This window comes from Phyllobates terribilis, unplaced genomic scaffold (genome assembly GCF_046119375.1).
Source record: "Phyllobates terribilis strain yellow unplaced genomic scaffold, ASM4611937v1 Scaffold_4__5_contigs__length_816908805, whole genome shotgun sequence".
Taxonomy (NCBI): domain Eukaryota; kingdom Metazoa; phylum Chordata; class Amphibia; order Anura; family Dendrobatidae; genus Phyllobates; species Phyllobates terribilis.
In genome coordinates, this window is record NW_027362764.1 from 214,598,852 (window position 1) to 214,614,819 (window position 15,968).

Here is a 15,968-nt window from a genome sequence, read left to right on the forward strand (position 1 = left end):
TATCAGGCATATAAAATGCACTTTAATTATGATATCACACAACTGTATATGAGCAATCCAGTAACATTAAAAATAAATAATAAAATACCTGTTATGCATACAGTGAAAATAAGAGTTAAAGGGAATCTGTCACTAGATTTTTGCTATCCCATGATGTAAGGGCAGCATGATGTAAGGGCAGAGACACTGATTCCAGTGATGTATCGCTTAATGGGCTACTTGCTGCACTTTTGATGAAATCATTGTTTTATCTGCTGCTGATCAACCTTTTCTTTGAATGCCCAGCTCTGTAAAACACTGCTCACACCTCTGATTGACAGCTTTCTGTGTTTACTGTGCATAGGCAGAAAGCTGCCAGTCAGTAGTGGGGATGGGGTTATACACATTTCATGAATATTGATTAATACATGGCAGCAGCTTTTACTAGTCCTCTAGTGATAATCTCCTGTTAATAAAACAGTGATTTTAATCAAAACTACAGCTAGAAGCTCAGTAAGAAATATATACCATAGTTGGAATCAGAGTCTCTGCTTGTACATTATGCTGGTCTCAGATTAGGTGGCAAAAACCTGATGACAGATTCCCTTTAAAGAATTTACTCTACTATACATATTTACCAAAATTATACACTATATAAAATATATCTCCACATTATAAAAAAATAAAAAGGAAAACTACAGAGATGATCCCAGCAATCACTGGGAGTTTGAGGAAAGACCAGTCAGTCATTTCTTGCATAAATGTAATCAAAAAGTTACCTATGAAAACACTTTGGGTCCAATTCCTTATTGGATTTAAACCTTTTTTTCCTTGATTTTGGTGTTTTTGTCTGTATTTAATTTGTGCTTGTTTTATGTTCACCACTGTGGGTGGGGTTTCATCAATTGCAACTTTTTAAAAAACTCACAAAATGTTTGCAGAGATTTGCTCTAGTTTCCCCCTCTGGTGAGATTGTTTATTAGTCTGAAGTTTTTAGCAAAGTTTAGTAGAACATACAAAAAAGGTTAAAGACAAAAATAAAATATTTGATGCAAATTCATAAACATCATGCGGTATTTTTAACAATTTAGAGTAAAAAATATTAATACCACAAGACAGAAAATAAAGTAAATGATAAAGTAAATTTTATGACTCCTAAAGACACGTTAGTCTCAGACTGGATCTGGTTTTATACTTCAGTACATTATTGCAGCTATCTCATAAAGTGAAAACAAAAGCCTAGAACAGCACATCCAGAAGAACTAATCAGCCACCTAAAAACTGGAGTAAATATTTGCATCCTTAAACTTTTTTTTTCAGAAGCTGCAAGTCACAAGTTCTTAAAAGGGTAAAATTGCTAAGTGCTTATAAAAACAAGCAATTTTGCAATTTACCTCTTAACCGATTCCCTTTACCAGGTTTTCCCAATATCAAGTAGGGCTGTTGTATGTCCTCAATTCCCTATGCAAGACACAAAAAATACCTTTTATTGTACTCACAGATGGGGCAGTCTGGTCCAATGGGCATCTCTTGTCTTGATTCGACGACTCCTCTATTCTTACAATCGCCATCCTCCTTCCTTGATGACTTGTCCTAAGTCATCCATACAGTGCCCTCCATCGCACTCCTGCACAGGCGCACTTATCTCTGCTCTGCTGTAACTCGTAGGTAAAGCAGGCGCATGCACAGTACAGTGCTTTGTTCTGGCAGGGCAGAGAGAATAGCGCCTGCGCAGGAGCACAATGGGTACACTGTGTGGATGACAAAGAGTGTCATCCACAGAAGGCAGGGAAGGTGGACGGCGATCATAAGGCGCCGGATCAACACCAGAGATGCCCACCGGACCGGACTGCGCCATCTATAAGTATAATAGAAGGTCTTTTTTGTGCCTTAAATAGGAAATTGGGGACATACAGTCATGGCCAAAAATGTTGGCACCCTTGATATTGTTCGAGAAAATGCAGAATTTCCCCCAGAAAATTATTGCAATTACACATGTTTTGTTATACATGTGTTTATTTCCTTTGTGTATTGGAACAACACGAAAAAAGTGAGAAAAAAGGCAAATTGGACATCATTTCACACAAAACCCCCAAAATAGGCCTGACAAAATTGTTGACACCCTCAACTTAATATTTGGTTGCACACCCTTTGGAATAAATAACTGCAATCAATTGCTTCCTATAACCATCAAACTTCTTACACCTCTCAACTGGAATTTTGGACTACTCTTCTTTTGCAAACCGCTCCAGGTCTCCTATTTGAAGAATACTTTTTCCCAACTCCCAACAGCAATTTTAAGATCTCTCCACAGGTGTTCAATGGGATTTAGATCCAGACCCATTGTTGGCCACTTCAGAACTCTCCAGCGCTTTGTTTCCATCGATTTCTAGGTGCTTTTTGAAGTATGTTTGGGGTCATTGTCCTGCTGAACATGATCTAGGACGGAAACCCAGCTTTCTGACACTGGGCACTACGTTGCGACCCAAAATCCTTTGGCAATCTTCAGATTTCATGATGCCTTACACACAGTCAAGGCACCTAGTGCCAAAGGCAGCAAAACAACCCCAAAACATATTTGAACCTCCACCATATTTGACTGTAGGTATTGTGTTCTTTTCTTTGTAGGCCTCATTCCGTTTTTGGTAAATAGAATGATGTGCTTTACCAAAAAGCTCTATCTTGGACGTATCTGTCCACAAGACGCTATCCCAGAAGGATTTTAGCTTACTTGCGTACATTTTGGTAAACTGCAGTCTAGCTTTTTTCTGTCTTTTCAGCTTCATTTCCGCATGTCCTCTCCCGGAAAAACGCATGCGGAATTCCGCAAGCGTTTATCACGCGTTTTCGACATGCGGAATTGCCTTGCGTTTTTTCATGCATTAAATAAGGCAAGTCCGCTTGCGGAAACACAAAATTAATGAACATGCTGCGGATTTTTGAACGCAGCATAAACGCTGCGGAAATATCCGCAGCATGGGCATAGAACGTGCGGATTCTCATTGGGGACCATGGGGTGCGGCTTACCAAGCGTTTTACAAGCGTTTCCGCTGCGGAAATTCCGCATCAAAAACGCTTGTAATCCGCAACGTGGGCACGCAGCCTAAAGTCATTCCATTAATACCCCAGTTCTACTGGAGGCCCCAATCAAATTTTTTCAGTTGTCACTTTGGCTTAAAAAAAAAAAAAAAAAAAAAAGAAGAGGTTCTCTTGATTTGAGTCAACTAATTTGGAATTTATAGTTCTTCAGAGTAAAGCTTTGAGATCAACACGCATGACCCTTCAGCAAACTAGTACATAATTAAAATGTATGTGGATCGAAGGCGTAGGCTATGAGCCCACTGTTGGACTGGGTCATGGGGGCATATATTTAATGAAATCCTGTAGTATCGCCATTAAACTGGAAAGACAAAAAGCTTACTGAACTTGCTGCTCGTTGTACTATATTGATGGTAAACTGAACTTTAGAGAAGCACAACAGAAAGAAAAATCCTACTATATTTAAAAACACTTTATACCTTGTCAATACATATATACATACAAGAAGCGAACACAATTTTAACACACATGAATAATTTTATCATACTAGTTTTCCCTTATATTTACGCATACGATGTGAAAGGAGGATTTACCCATTGTCTAGAGACTACTGTCTCCTCACCATTCTGCTGCCACTATATGATTTCCGTGTCCATATGTACATGTGTGTGAGTGCAGAAGTCTGAATATGACTTTACTCTCCTACTTTCTGATAAAGACCTATTGCCATATATTATTATACTATTGCAGTGCTTGAGTATTCGGGTGCATCAGTGCTTCTATGTACACAATGAAATAAGATCTATTCAGGATGAACATCTCTTCTTAGTCATCGCTGTCACTTCCAGATTCACTTAGCTGTAGGTCATGTCCTAAAATAAGAAAAAAAAGACACATATTGGCCGAGGATACTTTCTCAATAAACAAATACTAAAGGCACAAAACAGAACAAATTTACGACACTTGAACCACTAGGCCAGGCTGAAACACTGAATTTCAGTAGGACACACGGAGTCCTTTACTAAACCCAAGAAAGTGACAATTTTCAGCTCAGCCACAAGGAAAGCGCGGATTGTTCATGTGCAGTTGTGCTCTATCAAAATGAATTTAAAGAAGCACCCCCATTAAAATTTGTATGGGTTAAACCGGTATGTATATGTAGTGAAGTGTAGGTTTATTAAAATACTCCGTGATCACCGTCTTCTCCGGGGTTCAGTGCTGCTCTGGTCCTCTTTTGACTAAACTTCTGATCACAAAGGCGTCTATGTGAGAGCCGGAAGTTGCTTTTACAGTGCAAGTCTATTGATCGATACTCCATAGACTTACATTGTAATAGCGACTTCCGGCTCTCACATAAACCCAAGTGTGAACTAGCAAATCGAAAAGTCATCACATGACCCAGAAGATGACAGGAGCGGAGCTGGACAGTGGAGAAGATGGTGATTGGTCAGTATATTAATACATCTACACTACATATGTATTCACACAGGTTTAGCCCATCAACATTGTAATAGGACTGCTTCTTTACCTTTAGTTGAAGGCTAGATGATAACTTTGGTCATGGCGCACAGTTCCATCAAATAGAACATTTCATGTAAGTTGCACTTTTTTTTTCTTCTGCAAATTTCAACTAGTTGAATAGGAGTGTGTTGGATACAGAAATCCTTCCTGACACAAACGGTGCACCACAATGCAACATCTGCAGTGTAGGAGAAGCGCTGGGTTAAGCTGCCACAGACACAATAAATGTGACTCAATGCATCGCTGTGGAAGAGCATAGTGACAAATCAGTGCTGTGCACGTTATAGAACTCCTATTTAACGGAGAAAGACCACAGCGAGTCCCCACTGGTGTTTTGTGACCTGTTTTAATGGCATTTCATAACAAGACTACATTTTTTTGATATAATCAGGTCAAAAATGTAAGTTGTTAGATTAAGGCTCCACAGGTCACAATTATGCAACTGAATTAAAACAAGAAATGAGTGATACAGAGGATGCTGGTAATAACTATCCAGAAGATAAAGAACGGAGTTAAAGGGGTATTCTCAAGTTTGTAAGTTATCCCTTATCCAGTGGATAGGGGATAATGTCCCAATCACTAGGGGTCCAACCACTGGGACCCCCACCAATCTCCAGGGCTCAGAAAAGCTCCATGTGAATAGATCGTTGGTCGAAGATGCGCACTGACGCTCCATTCATTCTTAAGGGAACATCGAAGATCAGCCAAACACTGCGCTCAGCAATCTCCGGGGTCCTATTAACAATGAATTGAGTGGCAGTGCGAATGATCGACCAATGATCCATTCACAAGGAGTTTTTCAGAACCTTGGTTCTTTGGATCACTGGAGGTCCCATCAGTTGGCACTCCAGAGATCGGGAAGTTACCCCTATCCAATAGAAAGGGGATAACTTCAAAACTTAAAAATACCCCATTAAGGCTATTTTCTCAAAGTTTCTATATGAATTGGTTGACAATTCGGTATCAAAATGTACTGTCTGAATAATAATCAATAAAGAGACCTGCCCTGGATGCCCATTATCAGCAGCACAATGTGTCACATTTTTTGTTCTGTTACTGACCATCCTGTTGAGATGTTCTGTTACATCATCCTCCTGGGTACAGGAGCAGCGTCTTAAAGACAAAGTATTCACAAACATGGTTGTTACTGTATTGGAACAACGCAAGAACATACGCGCATTTCTTGACCATCTGCTTATTTCTCTACCTTGTATTGGGTTTATTACACAAAGAGGTGACGGATCTTTTTTCCTATTTTAGTAACAATTCATGCAACTTTGACAGTAAATTTCAGCTACGTAGCAGCCTTTACTGATGGTTGAACCTCCCTCTCTGACATTAGCTTGTTTTATCCATATCTGTGAGGAGTAGCTGTTACACTGGTGGGTTATGGACCCACTGCACCACGGGCCGGGCTTACTCTGGAGGGGCGTCACTAAGCAACTACCTGGTCTTCACTAGAGCCTCGGATGGTGAGGATAGGCATGAGCTGCAGGTAGCCGCCAGGTACCACTTCAGAGCAGTCCTCGGTACTGCAGCAGCTGACCCCAGGGGTCAGGGAAGCAGGTATGGACTCAGAGTGTCAGGTAGGACAGGAACAGGGCCACTGGTGGTATGGATACAGGTGACGCTTCAGAAGGAGCGGGTACAGAATGACTATTACAGATAGGATGGGTTCAGGTACAGAATTAGGTTCTGGCAGGGCGGACTCAGGATAACAGGACAGACTCTGGTATAGGGTAGTAGAATGGGCTCAGGAACAGGAACCTGACAAAGAACTAGTGGGTACAAGACTAACTAAATACTGAAGTTGCTCAGGCACCTCCTTACAGGGGAGGGTACCTTAAATACCGAAAGCCTCCAAGCTATAGACTGGAGGAATTTCCGGAGTGCGCGCCCTACCCCTTTAAGAAGTGGGGAGAGTGTGCCCTAAGCGTGTTGCCGGGGGACTTGTATGACGTGCGCGAGCCCTTGGACCAAGAAGTCGCAGCGGAGGCCAGAGCAGGAGACACCGCCAAGCGGCAAACAAATTAATCTATAGCTCTTACACACAAGCCACATGCTGGAGCATTACTGAAGCCAGGGCTATATCAAATATAGACGGCCATGAAACTTGCGCTAATGGTAAGTGTTGATCCTAACAAGCTTTTTTTCTTATAGTTTTCAAGACATACTTAACTATTTCATCTTATTTGACAACACACTGATAATGTTGGCTATTAAAAACTACCTTTGTTTCTACATTTCACTGTTTTTCATGTGAATGGAAACACAACGCTCTCTTCATCGATGTACTTAGCCATGATTATTTTTTCCGAACACATTTAGGTAATTTCACATGACTGTGATTTCACTGATGGGACAGCAGGGGGCTCTACTTACTAAGTGTGTTCATCAGCTGGGTACTTCCCTGGGGTCTGTTGGTGCCATTGGAGATGGGCGCCCTGTTGCTGTACTGCTGGGAGGGCGACGTGTGTGTGTCATCTTCTCCACCGCTGCTGGAGTCGTCCTCACTCCCCGAGGAGCTGGCTGATCCTGAGGAGCTGCTGCCACTGGTGCTGCTCATCTGCTCAATAATCTCCACCTCCGCCCTCAGCTCTAAGATACAGGGAGAATAGTCAGTACAGCCTGTGAAATACATATTCTCATTCATTCTGAGCCTAAAGAAAGCCTGAATTGTCAGTTCCTGAGCCACCTGCACCTTAAGTATGATGAATAAGGGGTTAAAGAATATGCTCATCCTCCCATTGTTATGTACGGTATAAATATCAAAATCAAACTATGGGGGCAATAACCTAGCGTTATTTCTATTGTGTGTGTAGCATTATATATACTGTATACTGTGTTTTGCATTCATGTGAATATGCTCCACTACCGCCAGTCACATGTCTAAGCCAAATATATACCTCAAGCATTTTTGAGGGCACAGGATTATATACTGGTTCCATGGGAGACGCCCTGTCAGGCTGGAGAGACACTGACTATAATGCGCCTCAATAGGATTGGTGACAAGACGTTAAAGGGAATCTGTAACCCCCTGGGACTTATCAGACCTCTAATGGGCATACAGGTGATAGAAATGTGAATCTATACCTGTATGGCCCATGTTAGAGGTTTGTTTGCTTTGAAATTGCTTTTTATTAAATCAGTTTTGACATGCTTCCCTTCCGGGGGACGTGAAGAAAACCCGCCTACTTACAGTGCCTACAAGTAGTATTCAACACCCTGCAGATTTAGCTGGTTGACACATGCGGAATTAACTTGGCATTGTGACATTTGTACTGTAGATCAGACTGGAAGTGGGAAATGCACTGCAGCAAATTTTTTTTTTTTTTTTAAAACGTAAAAAGTTAATTCAGAGTGTCATTTATTATTCAACCCCTCAAACCACAAGAATTCTGTTTGGTCCCCCTAAAGTATTAAGAAGTAGTTCAGGCACCAAGAATAATGAGCTTCACATGTGTGGATTAAAGATCTCTTTTGCCAGCCTTTTCTGACTATTTAAGACCCTCCCCAAACTTGTGAACAGAACTCAGACATGGTCAACATGGGAAAGACAAAGGAGCATTCCAAGGCCATCAGAGACAAGATCGTGGAGGGTCACAAGGCTGGCAAGGGGTACAAAACCCTTTCCAAGGAGTTGGGCCTACCTGTCTCCACTGTTGGGAGCATCATCCGTAAGTGGAAGGCTTATGGAACTACTGTTAGCCTTCCACGGCCAGGACAGCCTCTGAAAGTGTCCTCCCGTGCCGAGGCCAGGCTTGTCCGAAGAGTCAAGGCTAACCCAAGGACAACAAGGAAGGAGCTCCGGGAAGATCTCATGCCAGTGGGGACATTGGTTTCAGTCAATACCATAAGTAACGTACTCCACCGCAATGGTCTCCGTTCCAGACGAGCCCGTAAGGTACCTTTACTTTCAAAGCGTCATGTCAAGGCTCGTCTACAGTTTGCTCATGATCACTTGGAGGACTCTGAGACAGAATGGTTCAAGGTTCTATGGTCTGATGAGACCAAGATCGAGATCCTTGGTGCCAACCACACACGTGACGTTTGGAGACTGGATGGCACTGCATACGACCCCAAGAATACCATCCCTACAGTCAAGCATGGTGGTGGCAGCATCATGCTGTGGGGCTGTTTCTCTGCCAAGGGGCCTGGCCATCTGGTCCGCATCCATGGGAAGATGGATAGCACGGCCTACCTGGAGATTTTGGCCAAGAACCTCCGCTCCTCCATCAAGGATCTTAAGATGGGTCGTAATTTCATCTTCCAACAAGACAACGACCCAAAGCACACAGCCAAGAAAACCAAGGCCTGGTTCAATAGGGAAAAAGTCAAGGTGTTGGAGTGGCCTAGTCAGTCTCCTGACCTTAACCCAATTGAAAACTTGTGGAAGGAGCTCAAGAATAAAGTCCACATGAGACACCCAAAGAACCTAGATAACTTGGAGAAGATCTGCATGGAGGAGTGGGCCAAGATAACTCCACAGACCTGTGCCGGCCTGATCAGGTCTTATAAAAGACGATTATTAGCTGTAATTGCAAACAAGGGTTATTCCACAAAATATTAAACATAGGGGTTGTATAATAATTGACCCACACTTTTATGTTTAAAATTTAATAAAATTCAACTGAGCAACATAACTTTTTGGTTTGTAACATTTATGCTTCTGTTCATAAAACCTACTCTCGTTTGCAGTTTGAAGGCTCTACCTTATTTGTATCTTATCAAACCAGCTAAATCTGCAGGTGGTTGAATACTAATTGTAGGCACTGTACTTAGTTTCAATATTCTCTCTCTCCCCTGCACGTCACAGTGCACTGTGACGTGCATTTTTCTTGTCCAGATTCCGCGCATGCGAAAAGCCCCTCTAACGCGGGGCGCACTTTTTTTGCTCCGGGCCCTATTTTTCCCTGCAGTGCTCTAATGCGCTGGGGTGTCACTGTGACTTCCGCTCCAGTGACCTCCGGCGTGCGCAACAATAAGGTTTGCTCCCACTTCCTCCTGGCATCCTGATAGTTAGGAACCATATTGTATATAAGTATACATGTGTATATGTATATACATACATATATATATATGTGTATATAGAGATATATGAATGTATATACATATACACGTGTATACTTATATACAATATGGTTCCTAACTATCAGGATGCCAGGAGGAAGTGGGGAGAAAACCTTATTGTCGAAACTGATTTAATAAAAAGCAATTTCAAAGCAAGCAAACCTCTAATATGGGCCATACAGGTATAGATTTACATTTCTATAACCTGTATGCCCATATTAGAGGTCTAATAAGTCCCAGGGGGTGACAGAATCCCTTTAAAGGGAATCCTTCAGCAGGGTTTTGTTATGTAATCTGAGAGCACCATAATGTAGGAACAGAGATTTCAGAGATTTGTCACTTACTGGACTGTGTTTTGCGGTTTCAATACAACCTGTGTTTTATCATCAGGAGATTATCATTACAGGACAACAAGGCACGAGCAGGGTAGTCCAACCATGCCCTCAGCACTGATTAGCATCTCTCTGTCACTATATAATGTACACAGAAAGCTGTGGTGTGGGTAGGGTTATATCACAGCTCAACATCTGAGCCCTGCTACATCGGCAGCAGAGAAAACTTTTTATCAAAACTGTGCACCATCCAATACTGCCAGCAAAGACAGCTTTGCCTTTGCAGCATCGGAGGAAATTTCAGGGACTGAAACTGGCTGGATACAGTGATGCGGCCAGCTTCAGAACAGCCCATGCAAGGTGTACAGTTAAGAGCTTGCAAAAACTCCTTGTCTAGAAGAGCAGCCACCACTGATGAACTGTAGAGGTGGCCGATAACCTTGTCAATGGTAAACTATAAAATTTAAAGTCCCCTCGTTCTTGAGAATGGAGAAATTTTTTTTAGAGGATATCTGAATAAAATGACACCTTGATATCTGTGATCCAATGTCTTATTCTAGAGAAATCCATATTTTTCTTATATGTAAATGAGTTGTTCAGGACTATGGGCCGGACACTGATCTGTATGATAATCTGTCTCCAGAGCTTTTTTTAAAAAAGGGGGCATTACCAGTGTGAGACATGTAACTAACACAGAACAGTAGAACTGAACTCTGTCTTCTTACAAACACATTATTTGCAGCTCTCTGAGCTCTGCTGTATTGTAACAAAATTCCAGCCCTGTCTGCATGTGAGATAGAAGCTGAATCTGAGAGGAACCTGCAGATGTGTCAGGTATAATCACACACAGCTCTGCAGTGAGATCAGGAGAGCGGCCATTACACATCACACTGGTAACCGTCCCTTATGTAAAATAAGCTCTGGAGGCAGTATTCTCATAGAGATCAGTGTCGGGCCTATAGCCTGCGACAGCTCATTTACATATAAGAAGAACGTGGATTTCTCTGGAAGAAGACATCATTTTATACATCTTCTTATGACTACATGCCCATATAGACGGCTTAGGAAGGTGGATCCTACTGACAGATTCCCTTTAATAAGAGGTAAATTGCATAGTTGCATGTTTTTACATGCACTTTGCAATTTTTTCCCCATTTATAATTAAAAGGAAATATTTTAAATAATTTTGACATATTTTGTAGTCCCATAAGGGTACTTGAACCTCTTATAGTTCGTACAATATGTTGCAAGATGGCAGCAAATGGATACTTCAACAGGCCCCCAAATGCCAAGGTTGACCCATCAACACCCCGAGGCTGACAGAGGCACTCAAATTGTTAAACAGCAGTGATTGAAGCCATCTGTATAACATAGCCAGCACATCAGCTCTGTCCCATTCACCTGCATCCGACCTGTGACATTATATATTATATATATATATATATATATATATATATATATATACACACATATATATATACACACACATACGTACACACATCACAGGTGACGCGTTACCCCTTTTGATGTCGTCGAGCTGAGGTTCAGGAGAAGGATGATCCTTCATGGGTGAAGTTTTAGGTCCTGCAGGTTTTGATGGAGTTTTAAACTGTGAGGATGGCTGTGAGGATCGGGCAGATTGCTGCTCTATCCGGGCTTGAATCTTGCTACTGCCCTCAGCCCTAAAAAAAGAAATAAAAATGATATATTTCTGTGATTTTCTGTTACATCCCTTACATTTTAGCTGATCATGTGTAAAGTGTTGGTGCTAGAGAAATAATTAAGCAATGCCCGCCCAACCTGGCAAACAAGGCTAATTGCCAAGGGTCCAAGCAGTTAGGTTTTTGGGACTCCAGGTGACATTGCTAATTTGATTTGCAATGTAATTTATGTAATCAAAATATTTGGCTCTTAAAAAAAAAAAAAGAAAAACAAAAGAAAACAACTGTTTAAGTCCAAGTAGGCATTACCAGAGAGTTTTTACTATGGGCAGGTACGTCTTCCTCTTTCTGTCGCTGACCAATCATAAACTGGCAGTCACACTGGGGAGAGAAGAACAGGCCCCCCACAATAGCTTTGACAAACTGTCTGATCTCTTCACTGCAAAGTGATGACAATTGCTGGAGAACAGCAGACCTGAGTGTGATTAACTGACAGCTTTGAGCTCTTGTCTGTGCAATTCACTGTGTGAGAGTTGCAGTGCTACAGATGTTGAGTCTCATTACAAACACTTCTAGTAGCGCTCCTCTCAAATTGAAATGAGCTCTATCAACACAACTAAATACACATTAGCATTACCAAAGCAAGTGTAGTGCTGTCAACTCTGCTGTACTGCCCCTCCCCCACACTGACTGCTGGAGATGAAAGCTGTGGCTGTTAATTACACTCAACTCTGCTGTACTCCAGCACATATAATCACTGTACAGTGAGGAGAGTAGACTGTGTGTCAATGCTACTGTGGGCCAGGGTTCCTTCTTTCTCCAGTCTCAGGCTGCCCAATCTTTTCTTAAACAGAAAGGGCAGCCCCATAAGGATGAAAGGTACTTTCAAGGGTTTGGTACAAGAACAAGTGACTGAAGGTTCAGGTCTGTAATGGCAAAGTCCAGGCATACTGACATGCCCAATTAGACACTGGGTATAGAGTGACACAATTGCATACTGGGGGGGGGAGGTTACTGAATAACCAGCTGTCACCCAGAGAGTATCATGCAGAGGTCCTATTTATTAGAATAGGTCCCATCCATGATATTCACTGGGCATTTATATCAAACAATCTGAAATTTATAGTCCAACATAAATATAGGCAATCAATATCACAGTCCTGGCAAACCACTTTAAAGGAAATTGCTAACCGATAAATAGTAATTGTATATGTGTATGATGCAGTATACCTTCAATAATATATAGCATACATACAGTGGTGGCCAAAAGTATTGGCACCCCTGCAATTCTGTCAGATAATACTCAGTTTCTTCCTGAAAATGATTGCAATCACAAATTCTTAGGTATTATTATCTACATTTAATTTGCTTGCAAGGAAAAAACACAAAAGAGAATGAAGCAAAAATAAAATCATTGATCATTTCACACAAACTCCAAAAATGGGCCAGACAAAAGTATTAGCACCCTCAGCCTAATACTTGGTTGCACAACCTTTAGCCAAAATAACTGCGAACAACCGCTTCCGGTAACCATCAATGAGTTTCTTACAATGCTCTGCTGGAATTGTAGACCATTCTTCTTTGGCAAACTGCTCCAGGTCCCTGATATTTGAAGGGTGCCTTCTCCAAACTGCCATTTTGAGATCTCTCCACAGGTGTTCTATGGGATTCAGGTCTGGACTCATTGCTGGCCACCTTAGAAGTCTCCAGTGCTTTCTCTCAAACCATTTTATAGTGCTTTTGGAAGTGTGTTTTGGGTCATTGTCCTGCTGGAAGACCCATGACCTCTGAGGGAGACCCAGCTTTCTCACACTGGGCCCTACATTATGCTGCAAAATTTGTTGGTAGTCTTCAGACTTCATTATGCCATGCACACGGTCAAGCAGTGCAGTGCCAGAGGCAGCAAAGCAACCCCAAAACATCAGGGAACCTCCGCCATGTTTCACTGTAGGGACCGTGTTCTTTTCTTTGAATGCCTCTTTTTTTTTCCTGTACACTCTATGTTGATGCTTTTTGCCAAAATGCTCTACTTTTGTCTCATCTGACCAGAGAACATTCTTCCAAAACGTTTTAGGCTTTCTCAGGTAAGTTTTGGCAAACTCCAGCCTGGCTTTTTTAGGTCTCGGGGTAAGAAGTGGGGTCTTCCTGGGTATCCTACCATACAGTCCCTTTTCATTCAGACGCCGACGGATAGTACGGGTTGATACTGTTGTACCCTCGGACTGCAGGGCAGCTTGAACTTGTTTGGATGTTAGTCGAGGTTCTTTATCCACCATCCGCACAATCTTGCGTTGAAATCTCTCGTCAATTTTTCTTTTCCGTCCACATCTAGGGAGGTTAGCCACAGTGCCATGGGTTTTAAACTTCTTGATGACACTGCGCACGGAAGACACAGGAACATTCAGGTCTTTGGAGATGGACTTGTAGCCTTGAGATTGCTCATGCTTCCTCACAATTTGGTTTCTCAAGTCCTCAGACAGTTCTTTGGTCTTCTTTCTTTTCTCCATGCTCAATGTGGTACACACAAGGACACAGGACAGAGGTTGAGTCAACTTTAATCCATGTTAACTGTCTGCAAGTGTGATTTAGTTATTGCCAACACCTGTTAGGTGCCACAGGTAAGTTACAGGTGCTGTTAATTACACGAATTAGAGAAGCATCACATGATTTTTCAAACAGTGCCAATACTTTTGTCCACCCCCTTTTTTAGGTTTGGTGTGGAATTGTATCCAATTTGGCTTTAGGACAATTCTTTTTGTGTTTTTTCATTGAAGACAAATTAAATGAAGATAATAATACCAAAGAATTTGTGATTGCAATCATTTTCAGGAAGAAACTGAGTATTATCTGACAGAATTGCAGGGGTGCCAATACTTTTGGCCACCACTGTATGCTTCACTGCTTAGTAAAAGTTCTGTGCACAAGTAAAATATAGACCTCCATTAAAAATAGCATTACAAAGCTAATTGTCTAGATAGATGGGATTTTGTGAAACAGCACAATTAAACCAGATTTCAGAATACAAGCTAAGCATTATTAACTAGATTTCCTGCCTTTGGTGGTGTACTTACGGTACTTTGAAAATACAAGTCAGGTTGGCTGTATATTGCTAACTGAAGGCTGAAATTCATTCTCCGCCCACATAGCTTGATTGACAGCTCCTCAGTGTCCCTCCTGCTGCTGAGATCTCACAGTGTTCAGTATAAGCTGGAACTATCAATCAGGCTGAGTGGAGATACTGAATACATTTGGATTCATAATCTCTCTTACTCTACAGCAGGTTTCATAAAATGCTCATTTTAATATCAGGATTACAAAGGCATTCTGACGTGGATTTTCAGAGTAACTCCATCAGCCTCAGCAGGTCTAATGGATCTAGCTACTAATGTGTACAGGTTGTATTTTAAAATCTGGTAACAGATCTACTTTAGTAAAAATATAAACCAAGATGAATTTTATTATGAAATGAAAATGTATTAGAATTTATTTAGTCAGTGACAAATTTAAGCATAAAAAAATCTATAAAGAAGAGGTCATTATTGTAATAGCCATTGTTCACTTAGGGAATATACCCGTCATAACATCGGGCCCCAAAGACCTGGACTAATTATCTGTACCTTGTTTTCTTCACTTGTATACTGCTGCTCAGCTTCTCCAGAACATATTCCCCGGTGTCATGGTTGATGATCAGCACACAGTCCTTCTGGTACGGTCGCTTGTTTCCTTTGAACACAGTCATGGGAGGTGTTGAGCCCTGAAATACAGAACAGGTACCTCATAGACGTGATAATGCAAAATATGAACCCATGTTCACACATTGTCCTAAAACAGTAATAAAAGAGGTTTTCATAAAAATGCTTCTCATTTAGGAACATACAGCAAGGCTGTCATAATTCCAGTGACTTTCCCTTCCCAGGGCATAAATCAGCAGAATGCAGATTACCACTTACAGCAGTCTGCATTCTATTCCATGCCAAGGAAAGCTGCCAGGGTCTGCTGATGGGATGGAGGAAAGCTTTTGATTTTCCTGCAGGTCACTACCCAATTATCCAATCACTCCTAATTTCTATTGTTGTTTTTACCTCTCTAGAGAAGAAGCCGACATGTACATGTGTAATGAGGACCTGCTGTCTGCCAGCACTGGGCTGATCCACCTTGGATACATGCAGCTACTAATGACCTTATACTAGGCATCCAAGAGCACAATGCATTAGAGACAAAGCCGGGGGCTACAAATCCACAGGGAACATTACGTACTGGGCACAAACGATGACACGGCACAGGTGCAGAGCAGAAATAGATGCAGATATCAGGCGTTTTCACAATGCCGATGTGTAGAATTACTGATTCCAGGACTAAAAAGGTT

General features: G+C 41.7%; 1 protein-coding gene across 2 annotated transcripts in view; it reads right to left on the bottom strand.

The window, feature by feature from the left end:
- Positions 1-15,968, bottom strand: part of EAF1 (ELL associated factor 1) — a 21,857-nt gene continuing 5,889 nt past the window's right edge. The window contains exons 3-7 of one of the 2 annotated variants that reach the window (XM_073678069.1): positions 15,220-15,356; positions 11,460-11,623; positions 6,922-7,137; positions 5,601-5,652; positions 1-3,890 (exon numbers count right to left, since the gene is read on the bottom strand). In XM_073678069.1, the coding sequence (XP_073534170.1) occupies positions 5,621-5,652; positions 6,922-7,137; positions 11,460-11,623; positions 15,220-15,356 (549 nt within the window). In that variant the 3' untranslated portion in view covers positions 1-3,890; positions 5,601-5,620. The remainder of the gene's footprint in view (positions 3,891-5,600; positions 5,653-6,921; positions 7,138-11,459; positions 11,624-15,219; positions 15,357-15,968) is intronic. The other variant, XM_073678068.1, reaches the window with a different exon arrangement.